A 26,044-nucleotide genomic window follows, 5' to 3' on the forward strand; every position below is an offset into this window, starting at 1 on the left:
GGATCAACCCACAGCGCGTCCCCGGACACAGAAGCTGTGGCGCGCAAATAACGGCGAAGCGCCGCAGCCGGACACAAAACATGATGCACCCCCGGCCTGACCAACCAAGGATCAACCACCAATGGACCCCTCCGGAACGCAGCAGTCTCATTCTTCGCCAGAAAAGAAGGAGACAGCTGCAAATGAACAAAACAATCACCACGACCAAAAGAGCAGAAACCCCTGCGCCGGAGGAGAGCATGAAGCTCCCCTACCCGACCCCCAGAGGCCAAAGCCAACAAGAAAAGTGCCTTGGAAAAACAATCCTGGACCGAAGGGGCCACAACGGAACGAGGAGATGAAAGGAAAGCGAGCACTGTGTCCAAAGACCAGGACGGCTCAGGCGACGCATGAGCAGGCCGGAGGTGAAACAATGCACGAGACAGCTTGCGAAACGGCGCAGACGTAACATCGATACCGAAAGCAAGCTGAAGCGGCTCCGCCAGCGCCGCACGATACAGAGCGACAGTGTTAGGCATAAGATGACGGTCTTGAAACAACCACGAGAGGAAGGACAAGACCACCCGAACAGATAAGGAACTAACACGACGAAGACGCAAAAAGAAACGGAAGGACCGCCAGGAAACTTCATACTGCCGCCGAGAAGAAGCCCTCAGGTGGGACACCAACAAGGAGGCCACCTGATCACCATAGAGATGATGATAGACTCGAGTCAAAAAAACCATACGCGAAGACTCGAGGAGAAGATCGAACTAGCCACGTGACGTACCGGCCCGATCTGCTGAAAGAGGCGGAACCACGGGAAAACCCTCGGGTTCGGACACCGAGCAACCAGCGCCTGAAACCAATGCTGGGCCGGCCACCAAGGGGCCAGAAGGACAACTCTCCCCTGGTAAGTCTCTAAGCGAGTCAGCACCTGGAGCAACAGCCGAACCGGGGAAAAGAGGTACAGGAACCCCCACCTCGACCAGTCTAGCCGAAAGGCATCGACCCCGACGGCCTCGCGATCAGGGAAGGGCGCCGCATAAACGGGAAGACGCCGCGACCACGCCGACGCGAAGAGGTCCACTTTGGGGCATCCGAACGTCTGGCAAAGCCAACGGAAGGACTCGTCGTCGACCGTCCACTCCGTGGAGAGGGGAACGAAGCGAGACAGGGCGTCGGCCAAGACGTTGGACACGCCCCGTACGTGAACCGCCAGGAGAGCCAAACCCCGAGAACTCAGCAGACGAGTCACCCGAAGCGACCAACCCCAAAGAGACAAGGACCGCATCGAACCCCCGCGGTTCAGGCAATGAACCACCGGAGAGCAGTCTGAATGGAGCCGAATCGTCGATCCGCGGGCCACCCGAATCCTCCCCAGAGCAAACCACACTGCTGCGAACTCCCGCACCGTGCTGTGAGCTCGACGGAAGGACGGATCCCAACGTCCCTGGCCGGCCTGGTGAGCACTGGTCACAAAACCCCAGCCGAGAGACGACGCATCCGTGTACACATCGAGCGAGGGCTTGGGTAGGTGTCAAGGCACTGAACCCCGAAAAAACCCGAAGAGGAAGCCGGTGACGCAGCAACCGACGCAAGGCCCCCGGGGGTCGAACTCTGCGATCGCGAGAGAGGCGGAAGGGGGAACCCCGAAGGAACCAGAACAGCCGTCGAAGCCAAACCCGACCCAGCGGGTAGACCACCATCGCGAAGTTCAGGCTCCCGCACAGCCCCTCGAGCAACCGCCGGGTGACCCGAGGGCCCTCCAGAAACAGACGAAGGCGGGACCGCAGCCGCAGGAGAGACTCCGGAGGGAGAGACAAGGAGGCGGTTCGAGAGTCCCAAACGAGACCCAGCCAAGTCCGAACCTGAGAGGGAACCAGATGGGACTTCCTCCAGTTAACCAAGAACCCGAACTCGGCGAGCTGGGAAAGAACCAAATCCCTGGCTAGGAAGCAAGCTGACTGGCTGGGAGCCCAAACCAGCCAGTCGTCGAGGTAGGCCAACACCCGAACACCTAGGAGACGCAAACGAGCCACCACAACCCGTGTAAGGCGCGTGAACACGCAAGGTGCCAGGTTCAACCCGAACGGGAGACAACGAAAGCGGTAACTCAGACGCCCCACAACAAAACCGTGCCAGTCCCTGAACCGCGGATGAATTGGGACATGCCAATAAGCGTCCCGGAGGTCCAGGGACACCATCCAAGCTCCCGGCTCCAAGAGGAGCCGAACCTGAGACAGCGTAGTCATCCGAAAGGAGGGGCAATGAACCCAGGGGGTCAGACAGGACAAGTCCAGAATGAACCGCAGGTCCGCGCAGTCCCGTTTCGGAACCGGAAACAGACGGGAAACCCATCTGAGGGACGACGTCGTTTCGACGACGCCCAATCGTACCCACTCCAAGACGACTCGACAGAGCGCAGGGGAAGAAACCTGCCCTGCCAGCCCCGACCCCCCAAAGGGGGGAGGGGCCACCCAACGCCACCGCAGGCCGCGAGACACGACCCGAAAGGCCCACGAATCGTGGGACCAGGCGCGGGCGAACAGTGCAAGCCGCCCCCCCATCGCCCCGTCAAGGGGGCAAACCGCAAAAGGGCTGGCGACCCCTACGAGACCCAGAACCCCGCACAGCGCGAACACCGCGCCGACCAGACGAGTGAAGGGTCCGCAGGAGGAGCCAACCCCAAACCTGACACCAGAGGCCTACCACGACGAGAGGAACCCCGAGCCCTGGCACGACCTTTCCGGGAAGACCCACCCCGGGACCCCCGGAAAACCAACAAGTCCGACATCGGACGACAAGCCGCCGACGCAGCCTGAATAAACTGCGCCACGGCCGACTCCGCAATCAGGAGAGGACAAAAAGGTGAAGAACGCCAAAGAGCCAGAGCCCAAGCAGATTCCACAGAGGAACCCAGCACCGCCTGCCGACACGCGAGACGGGAAGCATAAAACAGGGAAACCGCATCCCGCAAAATCGGCGTGAACAGCTTCAACAAGGCAGCCGACGAACGCGCAGCCGAGGACAAGGTGCCGGACCCCGGGACGGACCCAAGCGTCCCCACATCCTCCACGAGCCAATCCGAAGACAGCTCCAGGAGGGAAAAGAACCGCAAGGCCGAACTCAAAAGGCCTCGGGCGCACAAGTCCTCCGCAACGAGCGCCGCCGAAAGGGAGGGAACCTGCACATGGAGCTGAATAACGCCCACATTGCGGGGAAGGGCAGGGGCAAACAAGCACTCATTCAGGTACTCAAGTTCGCCCCCCAGGAAAACCTGAAGCACCGTGGAAGCTTCCCGCCACTCCAGCGTGCGGGAACGACAGAAGGAATGCCAGGAATCCAGCCCAAACAAGGGGCAGTCTGCTAGCCAGGACGACTCCGGAACCTCGTAACGGAGCCAGAAAGGGAACGAAGTCCCAAACCTGAACGGGGACGGATCCATTTCCGAGGCATAATCCGGGTCACGCAGGAGGTAAGCTGCAAAGGCCGCTCGCACCACACCAGGTTGGATGCGATAAGCCGAAAACCTCCGGAAGGACGGAACCGACGTACCCGGGGGAACACGGAACCGAACCCGGGGAGGGGCCGACACCAAATCCAACTCGTACGCAGAGGGTAGAAAAGAAAACCCCACTCCTTGTAACAATAAGCCCCGCTCAGTGGCAAGAAAAACCCAGGCAGAGTCCAGCGGGGCCCAAGGCCCCCAAGTCAGCCCCTCCCCAGCCTCGAGGTTCTTCACCACAGGACCCGAGGCCGAGTCCTCTCCCCAAGCCCCGACCCCACAAGACAAGGACCGAGCAGCCGGAAAAGCTGAAGGAAGGGGGGCCCACTGGTCAGACCCTGAAGCTTCAGCCGGGAGACAGGACTCGAATGCCTCTGCCGCCCCTCCCGGAAGGGGCACCCCCCGAAGCTGCCCGAGTCTCGAGATCAAGTAACCCCTGCTCCGACCCCGAAACCCTCAGACGCTTCGGGGCCGGAAGCAGGGGCGGGGGACCAGAACGAACAGAAGGGGAAGGACAAGGAGGTGTGGACTGAACCAGGATCGAAGTGACCCCCACCCCCAAGTCCGGGTCTCGAAAAGCAAAGTGGGGCAGCCCCGGAGCATCCGGGGAAGCAACCAACCGAGCGCGTTGCAACAGACGAAACCTAGACTGCAACGCACGCGCCGCCTGTACCCGAATAGAATCATCAGAGGATTGGGTAAATTGAGTCACACGCAAGCAGCAACACTCACAGGACTCAGGGTCGAAAGTATCACTGACCCAACAGGCAGCGTGAAAGAGGCAAAAACAATGAGGGTCACCCTGAGACAAGGGGACCGAGCAACCCTCAAACTCGCACACAGTGAGTGGGGACTCCGGGGTCACATCCATCGGACCCACGCGCCCCCTAGGGGATTCCCAGGGTCCTGAGCGTTTACTTTAAGAGGAATCGCGCTCAGGTAGTCCCAGGCAGGGTGCTGCAAACCGGCGCCGAAAACTACCAAGCAAACTTCTAAAGCTGAACCCCAGGGACGTGTACACTCACGGGGACCTAGCAGGGGGCGCCACCGAGGAGTACAGTGGAAGGGCAAAAACAAACTGAATAAAATGACAGAACCCCCACCAGGCAAAAACAAAAAGAAAAACAAAACCCCACAAGAGGACAGCGAACCCCAAGGAACAGAGCCGGCCGCGATGTCGGGAATTACAAGCTGAGCAGCACCCTGCGCCCCTACCAGTACAAACTGCCTCTTACCTGCCGGTAACAAGGGAGAACAGAACACCCAAGAGCCCAACAGGCGGCCGAAAAACCGAAAGGTAAAACGGACCAGCAGAGGCAGACCCCGAGGAGCCTGTGGAAGGTGGCCCCAAGCCCCAAGGGCAGTACTTACAGGGCACCTAGGGAAGGCAGCCCTAGGTGCATGCAGCTCGAGTACTGAAGATAACTCCTGGCTCTCGCACTTACAAAACTAACACCACACGCAAAGCACAGTGCAGTAGCGACACCGGAGCCAGAGCACACGACCATCGCCTATAGCATCAGCCTCAAGAACTGAGGTGTGGGTAGCCAGCGCGGTGGGTCTGGGGCTCCCCCTTCCCCCTCCCGGGGAGGGGGGAGCTGCGCAGACAGCGGCGCGGCGGTGTGTGACGTCACACTAGTTTGCTTGTTTTCGGTTGGGGAGTTCTATCCACTAGTTCGGTTTTTGGTAGCAATTTTAACCAGAATAGGGGTTTGTTTTGGGGCGCTTACCTTTCTGGGTGCCTGTTCCGGTCGATGGCAGACATAGAATGCTTCCAACCACATGGGGGCTTCTATAGGCCATTGCTCCCCTTGCCTCTCTGAGGGGGCCCAGTTCTGGCCGTGGTCCCCGGTAGGCCTAAGAACTCCATACACATGACTGATGCCAAAGTCTGACATTAGTACATCAGCCTGGGATAGCTCCGGGGAGCCGACGGGGCTCCCCCCAGAAAATCAGAGACATTGAAACAATTAGGTACTGTAATAATATATTTGTGGTTACTGCCGTCTGACAGCTCGGGCGGAGTAGACCTCGTCTGGCGAAGACTCTGCCAATGCCCCTTTTTTTGCCACACTTCCCTACCCTATTGCGGCTAAAATATGCCACCTACGATTTTTTTGTTATTTTTTCCATGATCAGGGAACAAAAATGAACACTTCTATTAGACGAAAGAATTTTCTTGATTTTTTTTTTTTTGTTGCGCCTGTGGGTGTGAATTCCATTTGGGCCCCTAGCGGTTTGAGGGTTAATGAACTGTACAGTAGGTGTAAGTGTTAATTTTAGTGTTGTTAGTATAGGTTACATAAATTGTTAAGAATTCTTAATTTCAAGATGTGTGGCATCAATCAAGAAGACAAACACCAACAAGGTAAGTTGAGGTTTCTAGTTGAATATTTAATAATTACATGTGGCAAGGCAATTCAAATTATGTTGTTTGTAGTATAAAAATAGTTGGAAATAGTCGCTTTTGGACTCGTAGGTGAAAAAGTACCATTATCCGGAACACGTGATAATCCGGCTGGGGATTCTTCCCATATAGTCCGGATGATCAAGTGGAGACAGTATTTCACTAATTATAACAATAATAATATTTTAAATAAAACAACTTGTAACAGTCAATATGTACATTAAATTTTGAGTATGCCTATAAAACAAGCACAGGCCATGTCAATGCGTTGGGCCTGGATGAGATGGCTGGCACCATGTGCTTCTCCTCTTCCTAGGGTAAAAACGTCGGGCTCGTGCGTGAAGGATTTTCTTTATAAATTTTACATTTTTTTACTGTTTGAACTCATTTAATCTGTCAAGATGTCTCAGAGCAGCATTCATGGCATTGAAGGAATAAAACAAAAGAGAAAACGTTTGTCAATTGATCAGAAAGTTGACTTTGACAGAGAAAGCAGATTGTGGATGCTCTGTCACTCGACTCGCCCAAGAATTCAACATCGGTAAAGCTACAGTTTGTGATATAAAAAACAGAAGGATAATATAAAGAAATTCTTTGCTCTAACTCGTGCAATAGGGAACAGAAAAACATTGAAGCCTGCTATGTATATGGATTTGGACTCGTCTGTATTTAAATGGTTTACACAGCATCGTGCAAAAGGAATTGCTGTTTCAGTTGATTCTATTAGAAATGCAGCTGAAATACTTGCTGTAAAGTTAAACATAGACAAATTCAAGATTAGCACTGAATGAGTATGTCGATTTAAAGAGAGGCACGGCATCATTAACAAGAAAATTTGTGGCAAGGCATTATATGCAGATGTTGGAAAGGTTAATGCATTTAAGCATAAACTTTCTCAGCACATAATATCTAATAATCTAAGCTGGTTTTAAGTGTACAACGCAGATGAAAGAGGCTTTAACTGGAAATGCCTTCAAAGAAACACTTTGGCCTTCAGGCTTGAGAAGAGTATTCCTGGTTGCAAGGTAATGAAGGAAAGAATTACAGCATTATTGTGCTCTAACGCAGATGGCAGTCACTGAACAAAGTACGCAATTGTTGGGAAATCTGCGAACCCCAGAGCATTGAAAAACTGCATGAACAGACTACCTGTCATCTACTACAATACAAAAAATACCTGGTTCACACAGATTATTTTTGAGGATTGGTTCCAAAATCATTTTTGTAATGAAGTAAAAAACCAGCGTTGAATGTAATGAAACGCCATTTTCTGGGCGAGGCCTAGAGGCTCCCCGGAGCTATCCATGGCTGATATGGATACCCTAACTATTTTGCATCAGTTGATGTGGGTGGAGTTCTAGGCTTACCGGGGACCATGAGCCAGAACCTGGCCCCCTCACAGAGGCACGAGGAGCAATGACCCATAGAAATACACATGTGATTTAGAGCATTCTATATCTGCCATCAACCGGGACAGGCACCCAGAAAGGTAAGTGCCACAAAACAAACCCCTATTCTAGTTAACAACGAAAATCATCAAACGAGTGAACAGAACTCCCCAAAAGAAAAACGAGCAAACAAACACGATGTCACATGAGCCGAGCCGCATGCCTGCACAGCTCCCCCCTCCCCGAGAGGGGGGGGGGGGGGGGCAGGGGGAGCCCCAGACCCTCGTGCCGGTGATCCCCACCTTAGCTCTGAGGCTAGATATCAAAAAACGCGAAAAACTGCTGACCGGAGGGAGGGTTTCTGGGAAGCCTCCGGTACTCACCCAGAAAATGGCGTTTTATTACAATCGACACTGGTTTTCTGGGGGGGAGCCCCTACGGCTTCCCGGAGCTACTTCACCCAAGACAACATAATAAAAGGGGGACTTACCCGGGAGGCAGTTGATGCTCCACTACTCAACTCGAAGTCAAGACAATGGGCTGCAACCGCCGACCCAAAGCAACACAGGCTCGACTGGGCCCAGGAACTTTCACGAGGTAGCATGCAGTCAGGACCCTGTTCGACCGCCAAAAAAAACCGTGCCCGAATGTCAGCCCAAGACATATTGCCAAAGACGGCTGCAAGTGCAGCAAACGTCATGGGCACGGGGATAAACCACACACTGGCTAGATTTAATTATCCTGTGGATGACCTGAGAGACCCGAACCCGCGAACAGAGAAGAACGGAAACTGGATCAACCCAAAGTGCATCCCCGGACACAGAAGCTGTGGCACGCAGATAACGGCGGAGGGCCGCAACCGGACACAACATATGATGAACCCCCGGCCTGACAAACCAAGCATCAACAACCCAAGGACCCCTCCGGAAGGCAGCATTCTCATTCTTCCTCAGAAAAGAGGGAGACGGCTGTAGACGAACATACCTATGACCACGACCAAAGGAGCAAAAACCTCTACGCCAGAGAATAGCATGATGCTCCACCACTCGACTCCCAGAGGCTAATGCCATCAGAAAAAGAGCCTTAGCAAAACACTCCCAAACCGAAGGGGCCACAACAAACTGAGAAGAAGAAAGACATGAAAGCACTCTGTCCAAAGACCAGGATGGCTCAGGCGGGGCATGAGCAGGCCAGAGGTGAAACAATGCACGAGACAGCTTGCGAAACGGTGCATAAGTAACATCGATACCAAAAGCAAGCTGCAGCGGCTCCGCCAGTGCCGCATGATACGAGGCGACAGTATTAGGCATAAGATGACGGTCCTGGAACAACCAAGAGGGAAAGGACACCACCCGAACCGAAAATGAAGAGCAATGACAAGGGGACAAAAAGAACTGGAAGGTCCGCCAGGAAACCTCATACTGCCGCCGAGAGGAAGCCCGCAGGTGGGAAACCAGCAAAGAAGCCACCTGATCACCACAGAGATGGTGATAAATACGAGTCAAAAATACCAAACGTGAGGACTCGGGGGGGAGAAGAGCAAACCAGTCTCGTACCAGACCGGGCCGATCTCCTGAAAGAGGTGGAGCCACGGAAAAACCTCCAGGTACGGACACCAGGCAAGCAGCGCCTGAAACCACGGCTGGGCCGGGCACCATAGGGCCAAGAGGACTACACGTCCCTGGTAAGTCTCCAAGCAAGCCAGGATCTGGAGTAACAGCTGAACCGGGGGAAAGAGGTACAGGAACTCCCACCTCAACCAGTCCTGCCTCTATCCCAACAGCCTCGCAGTCGGGGAAGTGCTCCACATATACCGGAAGATGCCTCGACCATGCTGACGCGAAGAGGTCCACTTCCGGGCACCCGAACGTCTGGCAGAGCTAACTGAATGAGTCGGTGTCGACCGTCCATTCCGTGGACAGGGAAACGAACCAGGACAGGCCGTCCGCCAAGACGTTGGACACCCCCCGAACATGAACCGCCAGGAGAGCCAAACCCCGAGAACTCAGCCGACGTGTCACCCGAAACGACCAACCCCAAGAGCCAAGGATCGAACCCTCTTGGTTCAGGCAATGAACCACCGGGGAGCAGTCCGAATGGAGCCGGATTGTCGATCCACCAGCGACTCTAACCTTCTGAAGCGCAAACCACACCGCTGCGAACTCCCACACCCGTGCTGTGGGCTCCAAGGAAGGACGGACCCCACCGCCCCTGAACGGCCTAGTGAGCACTGGTCACAAAGCTCCAGCCGAAAGATGACGCTTCCGTGAACACATCGAGCGAGGGCTCGGGTAGGCGCCAAGGTACAGAACCCCGAAAAACCTCGAAGATAAAGCCGGTGACGCAGCAGCCCCCCCGGAGGACGAACCCAGCGATCGCGAGAGAGGCGGAAGGGACGGCCCAGAAGGAACCAGAATAGCCAACGAAGCCAAACCCGACCCGGCGGGTAGACCAACATCGCAATGTTCAGGCTCCCGCACAGACCCTCGAGCAACCACCGGGTGACCAGGGAGCCCCCAGAAACAAGCATAGGCAGGACCACAGCCGAAGGAGAGAAGCCGGAGGAGGAGACGAGGAAGCGTTCCGAGAGTTCCACACAAGACCCAGCTAGGACCGAACCTGGGAGGGAACCAGATGTTACTTCCTCCAGTTCAACAGGAACCCGAACCCGGCGAGCTGGGAAAGCACCAAATCCATGGCAAGCACACACACGAACCTACTGGGAGCCCAAACCAGCCAGTCGTCGAGGTAAGCTAACACCCAAACACCTAACAGATGCAGACAGGCCACCACGATCCGGGTAAGGCGTGTGAACCTGCGAGGTGCCAGATTCAACCCGAACGGGAGACAACAAAACCGGTAACTCTGACATCCCACAATAAAACCAAGCCAGTTCCGGAGTACCAGATGAATAGGGACGTGTCAATATACAAGGGAGCCGGTCAGCCGAGCGGACAGCATGCTGGATTTGTGATCCTGTGGTCCTGGGTTCGATCCCAGGCGCCGGCAAGAAACAATGGGCAGAGTTTCTTTCACCCCTATGCCCCTGTTACCTAGCAGTAAAATAGGTACCTGGGTGTTAGTCAGCTGTCACGGGCTGCTTCCTGGGGGTGGAGGCCTGGTCGAGGACCGGGCCGCGGAGACACTAAAAAGCCCCGAAATCATCTCAAGATATAACCTCAAGATATATATATCCTTGAGATCCAGGGACACCATCCAAGCGCCCTGGCTCCAACAGAAGCTGGACCTGGGACAGAGTGGCCACCCGAAACGAGGGGCAAGAAATTCAAGGGTTCAGATGGGACAAGTCCAGAATGAACCGCAGGTCCGCACAGTCCCGTTTCGGAACTGAGAACAGGAGGGAAACCCACCTGAGAGACATTGTCGTTTCGACTACGCCCAAGCGCACCCACTCCAAGATGACCCGACAGAGCGCAGGATAGGAAGCCTGTCCTGGCAGCCCCAAACCCCCAAAGGAGGAGGAGCCACCTAACGCCACCGCAGGCCGAGAGAAACGACCTGAAAAGCCCGCAAATCGTGAGACCAGGCGTGAGCTAAGAGAGCAAGCCTCTTTCCCCCTCTCCAGCCGCCCTGTCAATGGGGCGAACCGCGAAAGGGCCACTGCCCCTTACGAGAACTCGACCTGTACGCAGAGAGAACACTGTGCCGTCCAGGCGCAGGCGGGATCGCAGGCGGCACCAGCACCGAACTGACACCTGTGGCCGACCCCGATGAACGCGACCACGAGCCCTGGCATGACCCCACCGGGAAGAAGCCCCCCGGTTCCCCTGGAGCACCAACAATTCCGACATAGGGCAGCAAGTGGAAGAAGCTGCTTGAATATAACGCTCAACCGCATAGGCCTCAAAAAGCAGAGGATAAAAAGGAGAAGACAACCAAAGAAAAGGGCCCAAGCAGATTTCAAAGAGGAAGCGAGTACAGCCTATGTTTGTTTGATTGTCCACATTGTGTGTCACCTTCCAGAAGTGACACACAATATGGACAATCATTCATATTTGCAAACATTAAAGGTTTAAAGCCAAGGTCAAGAAATAAAGTTAAGTTCATAAATGGCCTCCTATTAGAGTCAAACTCAATATTTGGGGCATTCACAGAAACTCATACAAAAGATTACATGGATGGTGAAATCTGGATTCCAAATTATAATTTATATAGATGTGATAGAAAAACTAGGTCAAATGGAGGAGTAGGTCTGTATATTAAAGAAGACCTGGTATGCACAGAACTACTAAACTCAACTAATGAGGTGGTAGTATCCACTCAATTTAACGGCCTATATGGGGCTGTACCCTAGTCGTTATTTCCGGAGCTCCGTTATTTCCTAAGTTAAGTCGGGTCGGGTAATTTTTCAAGTAACATTCAGGTAGGATATATTTTATACTTTATAACTAAAATTAAATAAAGTTCATTGTGTAATTGCATTCCAATTTAGTGCACGGCCGACGATTAAGCCAGTTGCTGGCTGCTGCATGGATGATGTGTGAACATGCTCTGATCAAGTCCAGATGGGTGGGAAAAAATTGATTCATTCCTTTGTATTGCAAAATATTTCATGTATCAATCAGTGAGTTAATATTGTCTTAATAAAATTTTAGAGATGTGTTTTGATTTACCCTGAACAGTGCAGGTAATGTATTTTTAATGTTACGACACAGGCTGTGGCGGCCATGCCATAACAATGGCGATCGAGCCTTGTCACTGAGAGCTAGCCAAGACGAAATATTTTGAGCTCACCTTTTCTCTGCTGACGATAGAATATACATTTGCAGAGACTAATATGTAGCTTTTGTTGAAAAAAAAAAATTAATATCTTGCAATACTATAATAAAATTGGTAAATTGACTTACTTTTAATGTTACAACACAGGCTGTGGCGGCCATGCCATAACAATGGCAATCGAGCCTTGTCACTGAGAGCTAGCCAAGACGAAATATTTTGAGCTCACCTTTTCTCTGCTGACGATAGAATATACATTTGCAGAGACTAATATGTAGCTTTTGTTGAAAAAAAACAATTAATATCTTGTAATACTATAATAAAATTGGTAAATTGACTTACTTTTAATGAAGCTGAAGATTACGAAGCTGTGATGATTACATCATCCTCTGCAGCGCTTGTTTTATATTGTTTATATTGTATACAGGGTACATACTGTATGTACACTTATTTTCAGGCACTCACTTCACACAACAGCTAGCCTTACTACTAATTCACATGAGTTCTAATTCTACTTCACTATTGACAATTATTTCTACTGTATATTTACACTGTACAGTATCTTTTTGTCTAGGCTTAATTAATCATTAACACTTACAATACTGTACTCTATCAACACTTTTTACACTAATTTATATGCCTTTCAATCATATTTTATATCGTTAGTGGATGACTTGTCACGACTTGTTGGTGGGAATTCAGCATCGGCGGGTGCAACATGGCTTGTAGAGCATTCGTTGCTGGCGGATGTTCCACGACTTGTCGATGGGAATTCAGCATCGGCGGGTGCAGCATGGCTTGTAGAGCATTCATTGCTGGCGGATGTTCCACGTCTTGTCGATGGGAATTCAGCATCGGCGGGTGCAGCATCGCTTGCAGAGCATTCATTGCTGGCGGATGCTCCACGTCTTGTCGATGGGAATTCAGCACCGGCGGGTGCAGCATCGCTTGCAGAGCATTCATTGCTGGCGGATGCTCCACGACTTGTCGATGGTAATTCAGCATCGACGGGTGCAGCATCGCTTGTCGACGAAGATTTTTCACGAACCGTTGAAATCATGAATTTATCTATTTTTGTCTGAATCTGATTTTCTCTGGCTAACGTTCTGAGACATTGCTTTAAGGCTGTAAGGTGTACATAAAAATTTCCAATAACCTCATGTTTACTTTTTATTGAATATTCAATGAGTTCCTCAACTTGTTCCAATCTTTTCTGATATCCGACACCTCTAGGCAGAGCCTCACCAACATCGTCCGAATCATCATCAGAGTCATCAGAGTCATCAGAGTCATTTCCGAGAACACTTTGCGCAATCTGTTCTTCAGTTAACAATTCATAACCAGGATCGTAATCATTTTCTAACCATTCATTGATATCATTCACTTGTACACCCTGACCAGCTTGGAGCAACATTGTTCGGATCGTTTCTTCAAACCCTTCAAAATCATTGGCTTCATTTTCAAAATCTTCGAATTCACTATCAGATACTGCTGCTTCACATCTAGGCCTCTCTGTTAACAGTTTCTTCCATGAATTTGTTAGTGTGGTTTCTTTCACTTTATTCCAAAGCCTAGCCCAGTGGAATATTGCTTCCCTGATTGTGTACTTTTTTAGATTTTCTAGTGTTCTTTGAGCCCTTGTATCCTTTCCTGTCAATTCATCTTCCTCGCTAGGTAAAACAACTAAAACATCTTCAAGCATTGCTGTTTGGTACATACGTTTAGCAGCAAGGATAACACCTTGGTCCATGGGCTGGATCAAGGATGTTGTGTTTGGTGGAAGTGCCATGCATTTTATTCTGCCATCCCTTGAAATTAACTTGCTAATGGGATGAGCAGGGGCATTATCTAGCAGCAACAATGCCTTAACCTCACTGGCCTTTATTCCACATTTGTTGATCTGGAATTCTCTGACTTCTTTGCAAAAGTGGTTTTCAAACCAGTCCGTAAATATTGTTTGATTAAACCATGATTTCTTAGAATTGTAATATATTACAGGTAATGCCTGCATTATATTTTTTAAGGCTCGAGGATTTTTAGACTTGCCTACCACGGCACATTTTGTCCTGTGAGAGGCATCAGCATTAGCACAGAGCAAGACTGAGAGCCGTTCCTTGCCTATCTTTCGTCCAGGAATATTTTCCTGCATCCTACTGGTTAAGGATGTACTTGGTACAGCTCGCCACATAAACCCAGCCTCGTCAGCATTATATACTTGATACTTGCTTAAATTATTACTGACAATGTACTCGTTCAATTTAGCCTTGAATGAATCAACATTAGTGGGATCAGCACTTGACGCCTCACCAGAAATTTTTTTGGTGTTTGAAATGTTATGCCGAGCCTTAAATCTTCCAACCCACCCATCACTTGCATTGAAATCTTTTATACCTAATTGAATGGCAAGTTTACTTGCTGCAACTTTCAGCTCTTCAAATCTTATTGCCATGCCAATTGTGCGGTGCTGAATAAACCACTTATACACTGCAGCATCCAATTGTGGATACTGACCAGACTTTACTGTTTTTCTCGAACATGCAGCACCAGAAGTAGCACACTCTGTTGTGCTCACATATTTTAATAGAGTATCCTTCTGTTTCTTGATGTCACTTACTGTACTTTTCCCGATGTTAAACTCTGCTGCTGCTCGTGCATGAGAATATCCTTTATCAAGTTTCTTAATTAACTCCAGCTTCTGTGCAACCGTCAGGCACTTCCTTTGGGTAACTTTTGGCATTTTGTAAATTAGAAAGAAGATCACAATTACAGTACAGTAATATCCTTCACAATTGAAGCTAGCCGCGCGAGTTCACGGTAAACAATGGGAACACATGGCCCGGCGGAGTACATTCTAGGTCCGTGGGAAAAAAAATACCTAGTGCCTATACTATAAAAGGTATTAAATAAGAAAACAAAGACTTTTGCTTAATAAAAACTGTTTCAAAATATTTTATTAATAATAATTTACAATTTTCTTCATTAAAGTGAATCATTTTAAAAGAAAATTAAGATGTAATATATGACTCTGGACGATCCAGGTTAATGGCCTGGTCGCCATGTGAGGGGACGCTGATGCCACAACAAACCCAATACCGACCGTCGGTAATATCGACCGCAGACCGGTATAGCAGGATCCAGATACCGGTCTCCCAAACCGGTCGTTAATACCGGCAGATCGGTATAAAAGAGGCCGTTAAATTGAGTGGATACTACTTGGAATTAAGGTAGAGAAACTAAACCTAATTATTATTCTAATATATAAACCGCCAGATACAACGGTTGAGGAATTCACAGAGCAGATGCACAAAATAGAGAACATACTTGACAACCTAGCAAACCCAGCTCCAGATATTATCTTCCTTGGAGATTTCAATTTACCGAGTCTAAGATGGAGAATTGCAAACACAAATATCATAGCAGGGAATGACCCGGGAAATAACCAACCACAGGTCAGAGAACTTTTGAGATTCTGTGACAAATTCTCGCTCAATCAACAGATTACAGAACCAACTAGGAACGAAAACACACTAGACTTGTTATTCACAAACAATGATGAACTAATCAGAGACATCACAATCTCAGATACTTCATACTCAGACCATAAACTCATTGAAGTGCGAACTAGCATAAATAACGGTAGTAGGTCTAAGAGACCCAACACGCGAGAAGGAATATTCAATCAATTCAATTTCAACAATAAGAGGATTGACTGGGAAAAAATAAATGTAGACCTTGCAACCATTGCAAGGAGGGGTAGAAAGAGGACCACTCTAGAAAGAGAATGCAGACGACTGTACAGCAGAAGGAAAAAAAATAACGGAAATGCTTCGGCAGACACAACTATCACAAGCAAGGAAAATAAGCCTAAGCAGGGAGATCGAAGAAATAGAACAAACGTTGAAGCGATCATATGAGTCTGAGGAAATGGAATTGGAACAGAAAGCTATACAAGAGATAAGGAAAAATCCGAAATATTTTTTCACATACGCCAAATCAAAATCCAAAACCTCGACCAGTATTGGACCATTAATTACAAATGAAGGTACGTACACAGAGGACAACAAAGAGATTAGTGAAATTCTAAGAAGCCAGTATGAGGCTATGTTTAGCACACCAATAAACAACATGAAAGTTGATGACCCAGACAGCTTCTTTATGAGGGACATTCAAGCTGCAGATAATATAACGGATATTACCACAAACTCGGAAGACTTTGAAAGAGAAATTGACAATATGCCTATGCACTCAGCTCCTGGGTCAGACTCATGGAATTTAATATTCATAAAGAAATGTAAAGTACCAGTAGCGAGAGCACTCAGCATAATATTGAGAAAGAGCCTGGATACAGGGGAGATACCAGCAGCACTTAAATCTGCAGATATAGCTCCGTTGCACAAGGGGGGGGAGTAAAGCCTTGGCAAAAAATTATAGGCCAGTTGCACTAACATCACACATAATAAAAGTGTTTGAAAGAGTGATTAGGAATCAAATTTCTAGTTTTATGGAAAACAATGAATTGCACAATCCAGGACAACATGGATTTAGAGCGGGAAGATCCTGTCTGTCACAGTTACTCAACCACTATGACAAAATCACAGCAGCCCTAGAAGAAAAGCAAAATGCAGATGTTGTATACACAGACTTTGCAAAGGCGTTCGACAAATGTGACCATGGGGTGATAGCTCACAAAATGAGGTCAATGGGAATAACTGGAAAAGTAGGACGCTGGATACTCAATTTCCTGTCGAACAGAACACAAAGAGTAACGGTCAATCAGATAAAATCGAGTCCAAGCGACGTTAAAAGCTCTGTACCTCAAGGTACAGTCCTTGCACCGCTACTGTTCCTTATTCTCATATCTGATATAGACAAAAATACACGTCATAGCTTCATGTCGTCCTTTGCAGATGACACAAAAATCAGCATGAAAATTACCTCTGCTGAAGACATTGAAAAACTACAAACAGATGTCAACAAAGTTTTCGATTGGGCAGCAGAAAATAACATGATGTTTAACAGTGATAAATTTCAGGTACTCAGGTATGGCAAAAATGAGAATCTGAAACATAATACAGGGTACAAAACACAATCGAATCTTCCCATAGTAGAAAAACAGCATGTCAAGGATTTGGGAATAATGATGTCCGACGATCTAACGTTTAGGGAGCATAACCAAGCAAATATCGCGTCAGCCAGAAAAATGATCGGATGGATTACGAGAACTTTGAAATCCAGGGATCCCATCACAATGGTTGTACTCTTCAAGTCACTTGTGCTGTCCCGTCTCAAGTACTGTTCAGTACTCACTTCCCCCTTCAGAGCAGGAGAGATTGCTGAAATAGAGGGAATACAGAGAACATATACGGCACGCATAGATGAGATAAAACACCTAAATTATTGGGATCGTCTCAAAGCTCTCCAAATGTACTCTCTAGAAATGAGACGAGAGAGATACCAAATAATATACACATGGAAAATACTGGAGGGTCAGGTCCCAAATCTACACAGTAAAATAACAACGTACTGGAGCGAACGATATGGAAGAAAATGCAAGATTGAACCAGTGAAGAGCAGAGGTGCCATGGGCACAATCAGAGAGCACTGTATAAACATCAGAGGTCCGCGGTTGTTCAACGTCCTCCCAGCGACTATAAGAAATATTGCCGGAACAACCGTGGACATCTTCAAGAGAAAACTGGACGGTTTTCTAAGAGAAGTTCCAAATCAGCCGGGCTGTGGTAGGTACGTGGCCCTGCGGGCCGCCCCAAGCAACAGCCTGGTGGACCAGACTCTCACAAGTCGAGCCTGGCCTCGGGCCAGGCTTGAGGAGTAGAAGAACTCCCAGAACCCCATCAATCAGGTATCAACCAGGTATCAACCAGCCTGTCGACACGCAAAACGCGCAGCAAAAAATCGCAGCAGCGCCTCTCGCAGGATCGGTGCAAACAGCTTCAAAAGAGCAGACAACGCACAAGCAGCCGAGACTAAAGCGCCAGACCCAGGAACCACCCCAAGCGCCTCTACATCCTCCGCAAGCCAGTCCAAAGACAGTTCCAGGAGGGAAAAGAAACGCAGCACCGAAGTAAAAAAGCCACGAGTGCGTATGTTCTCAGCCATAAGCAAAGCCGACAGGGAAGGAACCTGCACATGAAGCTGAACCGCACCAATATCCCGCAAAAGGGCAGGACAAAAAGACACCCATTAAGATGTGCAAAATTGCCCCCAGATAAACCTGGACCACCGTCAATGCTTCGTGCCACTCAAACGTGCGGGTCCGACAGAACGAGTCCCAAGCATCTAATGAAAACAAGGGGCAGTCTGCAAGCCAGGACGACCCCGGAACATCACAATGCACCCCCAGTAAGGACATTACGATTCAAACCTGAACGAAGAAGAATCCATTATGGAGACATACTCCAGGTCACGCAGGAGGTAAGCCACAATGGCCGACCGCACCTCAGGTGGCGAGATGCGGGAAGCCAAAAACCTCCGGAAAGATGGAACCGAAGAATCCACAGGAACGTGGAACTGAACCCGAAGAGGAGCAGAACCCAAGTCCAAATCGTACGCAGATGGGGGGGGGGAGAAAACCCCACTCCTTGCAATAGTAAGCCCCGCTCAGAAGGACGGTAAATCCAGGCGGGGTCCAATGGAGCCCAAGGCCTCCAAGTCAGCTCCTCCCCAACCCTGAGGCCGAGTCATCCTCCAAAGCCCCAGCCTCACAAGAAAAAGTTGGGGCAGCCGAAAGAGCCGGAAGGGAAGGGGCCCACTGGTCAAATTCCGGAGCAACGGCAGGAGGAACAGACTCGAATCCCTCAGCAGCTACCCCGGACGGGGTAACCCCCGAAACTGCCCGTGTCTCAGAAACCTCTAAACCCTGCCGCGATTCCGAAGCCCTCAGACACTTAGGGGCCAGAAGTAGGGGGTGGGGGGAGCCGAATGAACCACAGAAGGGGAAAGAACGAGTGGGAGCGGACAGAACCAAGGCCGAAGCGACCAACACCCCCAAGTCCAAGTCCCTATAGGCAAAGCGGGGCAGCTTCTGGGCGTTCGGGGAAGCGATAACCTGAGCGCAGTACAATAACCTAAACCTATCCTGCAACATGCGTGCTGCATGCACCCGAAGAAAATCATCATCAGTCTGGGTGAACTGAGTCACAAACAAGCAACAGAGCTCGCAGGACTCAGGCTCGAATGTGTCACTGACCCAACAGGCAGTATGACGGAGGCAAAAATAATGAGCGTTTTACATTGTGGGTCATAATAATATTACTATGTTGTTGTGGGACGGTGGATTGTCTCTTCTGGACAGCCCACCAAACCAAAATTTCTGTAGAGTGCTTACACTTTTATCAGGAGATCACCCTGTGCACTCCTGGCACTTGGAGAAGGACTCAGCGTCAAACGGTTAGGGGATGCGGCTCCAACACTAGCCTCGTTGTCATGTGCACACACCCACTTGAGACGCTGTGACTCTTCACTCTCTCCTTGGTTGGTATGATCTCCTCAATCTCCTTTTCTGAATTATTATTCTGTGCTACCCTGTCCACAGTTTTGGTCTCTCTCTCTCTCTCTCTCTCTCTCTCTCTCTCTCTCTCTCTCTCTCTCTCTCTCTCTCTCTCTCTCTCTCTCGCTCTCTCTTTACTGCTTTCTGGGAAGCCTCACCAGGACAAGGACAAACACCTGTTAACTAGACACATTTAATAACAACACAGAACATATACAAAGCACTCATACACAATATAAGTATATAAACATCAATACTTTATGACACTATATCTGGTTGCAGTCCAGTACCATCATGACTATCAGTTACTTATACCTAGCGGCAGCCCAACTCCTGGCTTGCCACTTATGCTACAACCTCACCTAGTGGATTAAACCTTGTAAAACAATTACGGCACAATCAACCTCACCAAGAGGGTTAAACCTTGTAAAACAAATATGGCATTATCAGCCCTAGAATATACAGTACAACCTCGATTCAACGTACCCCGATTCAACGAATCTCCGGCTAGTTCGCACACTTTTCAGGCCGAATTTACTCACCCGGTTCGACGAACAATGGTTCGCCAAAGCGAGGGATGTTCGGATTTGCTTAAGATGTCCAGACAGAGTTCACAGACTGGTGGAAAACTTTCCCATTCTATAACAGATTACAATTAATAATTCTCTCATATGACAAGTTGGATCACACAAGTGGATCACACAAGTGGACCACACATGTGGACCACAAGTGGTCCACAAGCTTACGATTTTGAGACAGAGTTCACAGAGTGGTGGAAAACTTTCTCATTCTATCACAGATTACAATTAATAATTCCTTCATAAGAAGTTGGATCACACAAGTGAACCATATGAACCAAACACCAGCCAAAATGGTCCACACAAACACCAGCCAAAATGGTCCACACAAACACCAGCCAGAGTGATCCACACAAGTGAACAACTGAGTTTCCATGATTTTCGTTCACTGATTAGGGGCACACGTATCTTTGTACATTAATTTAAAGGATGAAGCGTGATTACCTAGCTACATGTGGTAAAATCTCTTTATAGACATTTTCTGTGATGAAACAAGATGAGTGAGGGTGGACAGATAAGAGAATACTATACTGTAAACCTCACTTTACAGTGAGGTTTCACTCACTTTCGTCTGTGTGTCATCATAGTTCAGTGACCCATGACTTTTGAAAGTTTCATATTAATAAATAATTTCTAAAACCAGCGTTTTAATAGCTTTTTATTATCCTAATTAAACTAAACTAAATAAAACCGAAAATATGCTGTAACATGATACACATCTGCTCTTTGAGAAGTTACATAAATGTTATTGGAACAATTATAGCGTGAGTGGACGGGTCTAATCCCTGTACACACACCATGCTTGTTTCATATCCCTCCCTCTCTCCCCCTCCGTCCCTCCCTCCCCCTCCCTCCCTCTCTCTCCATCCCCCCCTCTCCCTCCCTCCCCCCCCCTCTCCCTCCCTCTCTCTCTCTCTCTCTCTCTCTCTCTCTCTCTCTCTCCATCCCCTCCCTCCATCCATCCATCCATCCCCTCCCTCCATCCATCCATCCCCTCCCTCCACCCATCCCCACCCTCCATCCATCCACCCATCCCCTCCATCCATCCACCCATCCCCTCCATCCATCCATCCCCTCCCTCCATCCATCCATCCATCCCCTCCCTCCATCCATCCCCTCCCTCCCTCCCTCCATCCATCCATCCATCCCCTCCCTCCCTCCCTCCCTCCCTCCCTCCCTCCCTCCATCCATCCATCCATCCATCCCCTCCCTCCATCCATCCATCCATCCATCCATCCCCTCCCTCCATCCATCCATCCCCTCCATCCATCCATCCATCCATCCATACTAGATTTATTCCTCCAAGGAGTGCCGGACCAACCGGGCTGTGGTGGGTATGTGGGCCTGCGGGCCGCTCCAAGCAACAGCCTGGTGGACCAAACTCTCACAAGTCAAGCCTGGCCTCGGGCCGGGCTTGGGGAGTAGAAGAACTCCCAGAACCCCATCAACCAGGTATCAACCAGGTATCAACCATCCATCCATCCATCCATCCATCCCCTCCCTCAATTCATCCATCCATCCATCCATCCATCCCCTCCCTCAATTCATCCATCCATCCATCCATCCATCTATCCATCCCCTCCCTCCATCCATCCATCCAGCCATCCATCCATCCATCCATCCCCTCCCTCCATCCATCCATCCATCCCCTCCCTCCATCCATCCATCCCCTCCCTCCCTCCATCCATCCATCCATCCATCCCCTCCCTCCATCCATCCATCCATCCCCTCCCTCCATCCATCCATCCATCCATCCATCCCCTCCCTCCATCCATCCATCCATCCATCCCCTCCCTCCATCCATCCATCCCCCCCCTCCCTCCCTCCATCCATCCATCCCCTTTCTCCCTCCATCCATCCAGAATTGAAGAAACAAATCAAGTTAAAAAAAAAAGTTAACTTGGTCAGAGTTAGGGTTATCACCGAGTCGAGTCGGTCTCTTCACCACCACCGACACACCTCCCCCCCCCCCCCACCCCTACAGCCCATACACACACACACCCTCAAATCATCCATCCTTCCATCCCTCCCTCCATCCTTCCATCAATCCATTTCCATCCTCTCCTTCCCTGCCTCCCTCTGTGCCACTCTCCCTCGGTGCCAGCCTCCCTCCCTGCCTCTCCCTCACAAGCTCTGCCTGCCCGCCTCCCTTCCTGCCTACCCCCTCCCAATCTCTGCCTCCCTCCCAAGCTCTGCCTGCCTGCCTCCCACCCTCCCTGCCTGCCTGCCTGCCTCCCTCCCTCCCTCCCTCCCTGCCTGCCTGCCTGCCTCCCTCGCTGCCTGCCTGCCTCCCTCCCTGCCTGCCTGCCTGCCTGCCTCCCTGCCTGCCTCCCTCCCTCCCTGCCTGCCTGCCTGCCTGCCTCCCTCCCTGCCAGCCTGCCTCCCTTGCTGCCTGCCTCCCTCCCTGCCTGCCTGCCTCCCTGCCTGCCTGCCTGCCTGCCTCCCTGCCTGCCTGCCTGCCTGCCTGCCTGCCTCCCTGCCTGCCTGCCTGCCTGCCTGCCTCCCTCCCTGCCTGCCTGCCTGCCTGCCTGCCTGTCTGCCTGCCTGCCTGCATCAAAATATAGTGTTAAAATTAAAGTTGCAGTAATTTTAGTGTACAATAGTTTTCATAAACTTTATTGTAGTACTCAACATACAACAGAACTACTCAACACAGTGTTAACGGCATAATACACTACAGTATGTATTTACTGTACAGCATTCACAACTCCATGAGACTTCAAGATGGACTTAACTCCAACAATAAGGTAAATAGCAAATGTAACAGTATTTGTTAGTAGAGTAATAATATATAGGTACAGTATATAATATGATAATGCATTTTTATTGTCTACAAGAAAAATAAAGACACTGATGCAAACGCCTCCTGAAGGTCACCTCTTGCAACAAATCCAATGCTCCAACGAACTGGGGTCGGTCCCATATAGTACGTTGAATCGAGGTTGTACTGTACATGCATATATCTCTGCAGGTAATCCATCCTACAGTTGTAATTCAATAAACTTCAGTATAAATATTTCTTGGCATAGAAATGATAATCAGTCACCCACCTTTCACTGCGTCTTGCATGCTAATGGCAATCAAACACTCTACCAACTCCCTACATGTATTCAATAAGAACTTCCTTCCTACATCTGTAAATTCACTACCCTGACATCATGAGGTTCTTCCAGGTTCATCTACCAGGATCCTCTACAGCTCTTCCATGCTGCTGCACCATCAAGTTTCTCTTGGACTCCAGTGATACTCTACCACTGATTCCATGGAATGATATGCCAATAAAAATGTTCCTCTACAAACATATAACTGAAATGAATCACACACAATGAATGTTTCACTTGACATCTCTCTGACTTCTGCCTGTAGTGAGGACTTCCCCCACGCCCGGGTGGGTCCATTTTCCACTTCCCGGGGCGGCCCGCCCGCCCCAGGCTGCCAGCTGGTCAATCACCTGCAAGCTATCGGAAGGAGAGGATGTGCTGCTCCTCCAATCTTCACACTCTTATTTAGGATTTCTGCCTTAACACAATATGTATAATATCTCAATAAACCTTCCTATGGTCGCTGGGCACACGACCAACTGCAGACAATCACTGTAAACTGTTTAAAATGTTTACCACAGAATTTGGTTCACTCGCTGGTCCTCACTGGCCGGGCGGCGACACTCAGGGCAGCTCAGGCTACCCACAAAACTGCTTTAACTGCTCCATAACACCTTCCGCAGTTCATGACTCGAGCTGACACACCTCCCAACTTATTCCTCAGTCGAGACATCTGTCCACTTCCTTCCTCTTGAAGGTATATCAAACAGGGGTTCTTCTTCACCAGGGGCTCAAACGGAGCACGCCCTCCCCTCACGATCTCTTCAGCTCAAGTGAGCCCAAGCTCCTCTGAGGCGAGCCTCACACCTCCAGCAAACTCTCCACATCTCATGACCAGTCATTTATCTATATCCTGATTCACTGCCCATATTTGCAAACCGTCTGTCAAATTTAACCCAGTGATTAACATATATATATATATTCAGGTCTATGCCTCCTTGACCTCTTAGTTAGGTCAGGTCTTGCAGAATAACTTTCAAGGGAGACTCGTTTCCCCTGGAGGCTGAGATCATAAGTGTCGCCCTGAGACATGGGGGACAGAGCAACCCTCAAAACTCGCAAAAGCGAGAGGGGGACGCAAGGGACTCCTCCATCAGACCCGAGAGCCCAAGCGGGGTTTTTCAGGGGCCCCAAGACTGGGTCTGCTAAGGTTATCCCAGGCAGGGTACTGCTAACCGGCGCTCCAAACTACCAAGCAAACTACTAAAAGCTGAACCCACGGGATGTGTCCACTCACAAGTGTGAAGCAGGGGGTGCCACCACACAAAACGACCCTAATATAAGGAGTGTGGGAGAACACAAGGCAAACCCTCCCACCAGGCAAAAACAAAAAGAAAAGAAAAACCACGCAAGAGAACAACGTACCCCTAGAGAACAGACCCGACCGCTGTTATAGGTTAAAACTAGCTACACGGTACCCCGCGCCCCCACCAGTGCAATAATCACCACTTACCCCAAGGCAAACAAGGGAGGAAAAACCCCACACACTCGGGGCGGCCAAACGCCAAGCAGCAAAAGGCCAACAGAGGTAGACCCAAGGCGACTTGTGGAAGGGAACCCCCAAGCCCCAAGGGCGGTACTTACAGGGCACTCAGGGAAGGAGACCCTCTGAGAATATTACTCCCAGCTCACACGACCACCGTAAGAGCAGCACTGAAAACAACGAACAACACTGAGAGAAGAATGGAGCTGGAGCCACACGACTGTGCACGATCCCATCAGCCGAGGAACTGAGGTGGGGTTCGCTGGCGCAAAGGGTCTGGGGCTCCCCCTTCCACCTCCCGGGGAGGGGGAAGCTGTGCAGACATGTGGCGCGGCTCGTGTGACGTCATGCTTGTTTTCTCATTTTTCTTTTGGGGAGTTCTGTTCACTCATTTAACGATTTTCGTTGTTAACCAGAATAGGGGTTTGTTTAGTGGCACTTACCTTTCTGGGTGCCTGTCCCGGTCGATGGCAGATATAGAATGCTCCAAATCACATGTGGATTTCTATGGACCATTGCTCCTCGTGCCTCTGTGAGGGGGCCAGGTTCTGGCTCGTGGTCCGCAGTAGGCCTAGAACTCTACCCACATCAACTGATGCAAAATAGTTAGGGGTATCCATATCAGCCATAGATAGCTTCTGGGAGCCGTAGGGTCTCCCCCCAAAAAGAGCAGCAGATCAATGAGAGTAAGAACATAAGAACATAAGAACAATAAGTTGCTCTTGAAAAATAGATGAGATAACAGGAAAGTGCTAAGGGAAGTGAAAAATCGGATGAGAAAAAGTTGCCCTAGTGTTTACAGTGCAGAGAAGAACATTCAAGATGGCCACTGGCATGGGGAAAAACAAAACAGAGTTTGATTTTGAGGGATTCAATGGAGAAAGCATTGATATTAGCAGTCTACATAACAAGTTGGTAAATTTAGATACTATAGTGAACTCTCATGTAGAAATAATTAGTAAATTGAAAGAAAGTAATGACCATTTGAATAGCAAAGTTTTATGTCTTGAGGGTTTAGTGAAAGACTTGTACAAGGACAAGAATCAATTGGAAACAAATTGCAAAGCCATGGAAGAAGAAAATAAACTCTTAAAAATAGCTTTGGAAGAAGTTAAAGTAAATTTAAACATAAATGACTACAATAGGTTAGGCAAGGAAATTCAACAGGAGAAACAGCTTTTGTCAGCACAGATGGAGGAAGTTACACAGGGAATAGAACAGTGCAAGAGAGATATGCAACTCACCTATGCACAAGTGGCCAAGGAGAAGGAAAAAATAGAAGAAGCAGTAAAGGAAGTCAAACACTGCAGCAACCAAGATAAAACAAACATTAGGCTGGAAGTGAGAAAAGAATTG

At 49.5% G+C, this 26,044-nt stretch overlaps 2 protein-coding genes across 3 annotated transcripts in view; both read right to left on the reverse strand.

Moving 5' to 3' along the window:
- LOC138349612 (tripartite motif-containing protein 59-like) overlaps nucleotides 1-26,044 on the reverse strand; it is a 318,336-nt gene that overhangs the window by 186,772 nt on the left and 105,520 nt on the right. The window lies entirely within an intron of this gene.
- On the reverse strand, nucleotides 8,699-25,204 carry LOC138356572 (tigger transposable element-derived protein 7-like). Its single transcript, XM_069312787.1, has 3 exons — nucleotides 25,132-25,204; nucleotides 12,950-14,662; nucleotides 8,699-8,751 (listed from the first exon to the last, which is right to left on the reverse strand). Exons 1-3 carry the CDS (start codon nucleotides 25,202-25,204, stop codon nucleotides 8,699-8,701), a joined length of 1,839 nt encoding a protein of 612 aa, XP_069168888.1.

This window comes from Procambarus clarkii, chromosome 1 (assembly GCF_040958095.1).
Source record: "Procambarus clarkii isolate CNS0578487 chromosome 1, FALCON_Pclarkii_2.0, whole genome shotgun sequence".
NCBI lineage: Eukaryota > Metazoa > Arthropoda > Malacostraca > Decapoda > Cambaridae > Procambarus > Procambarus clarkii.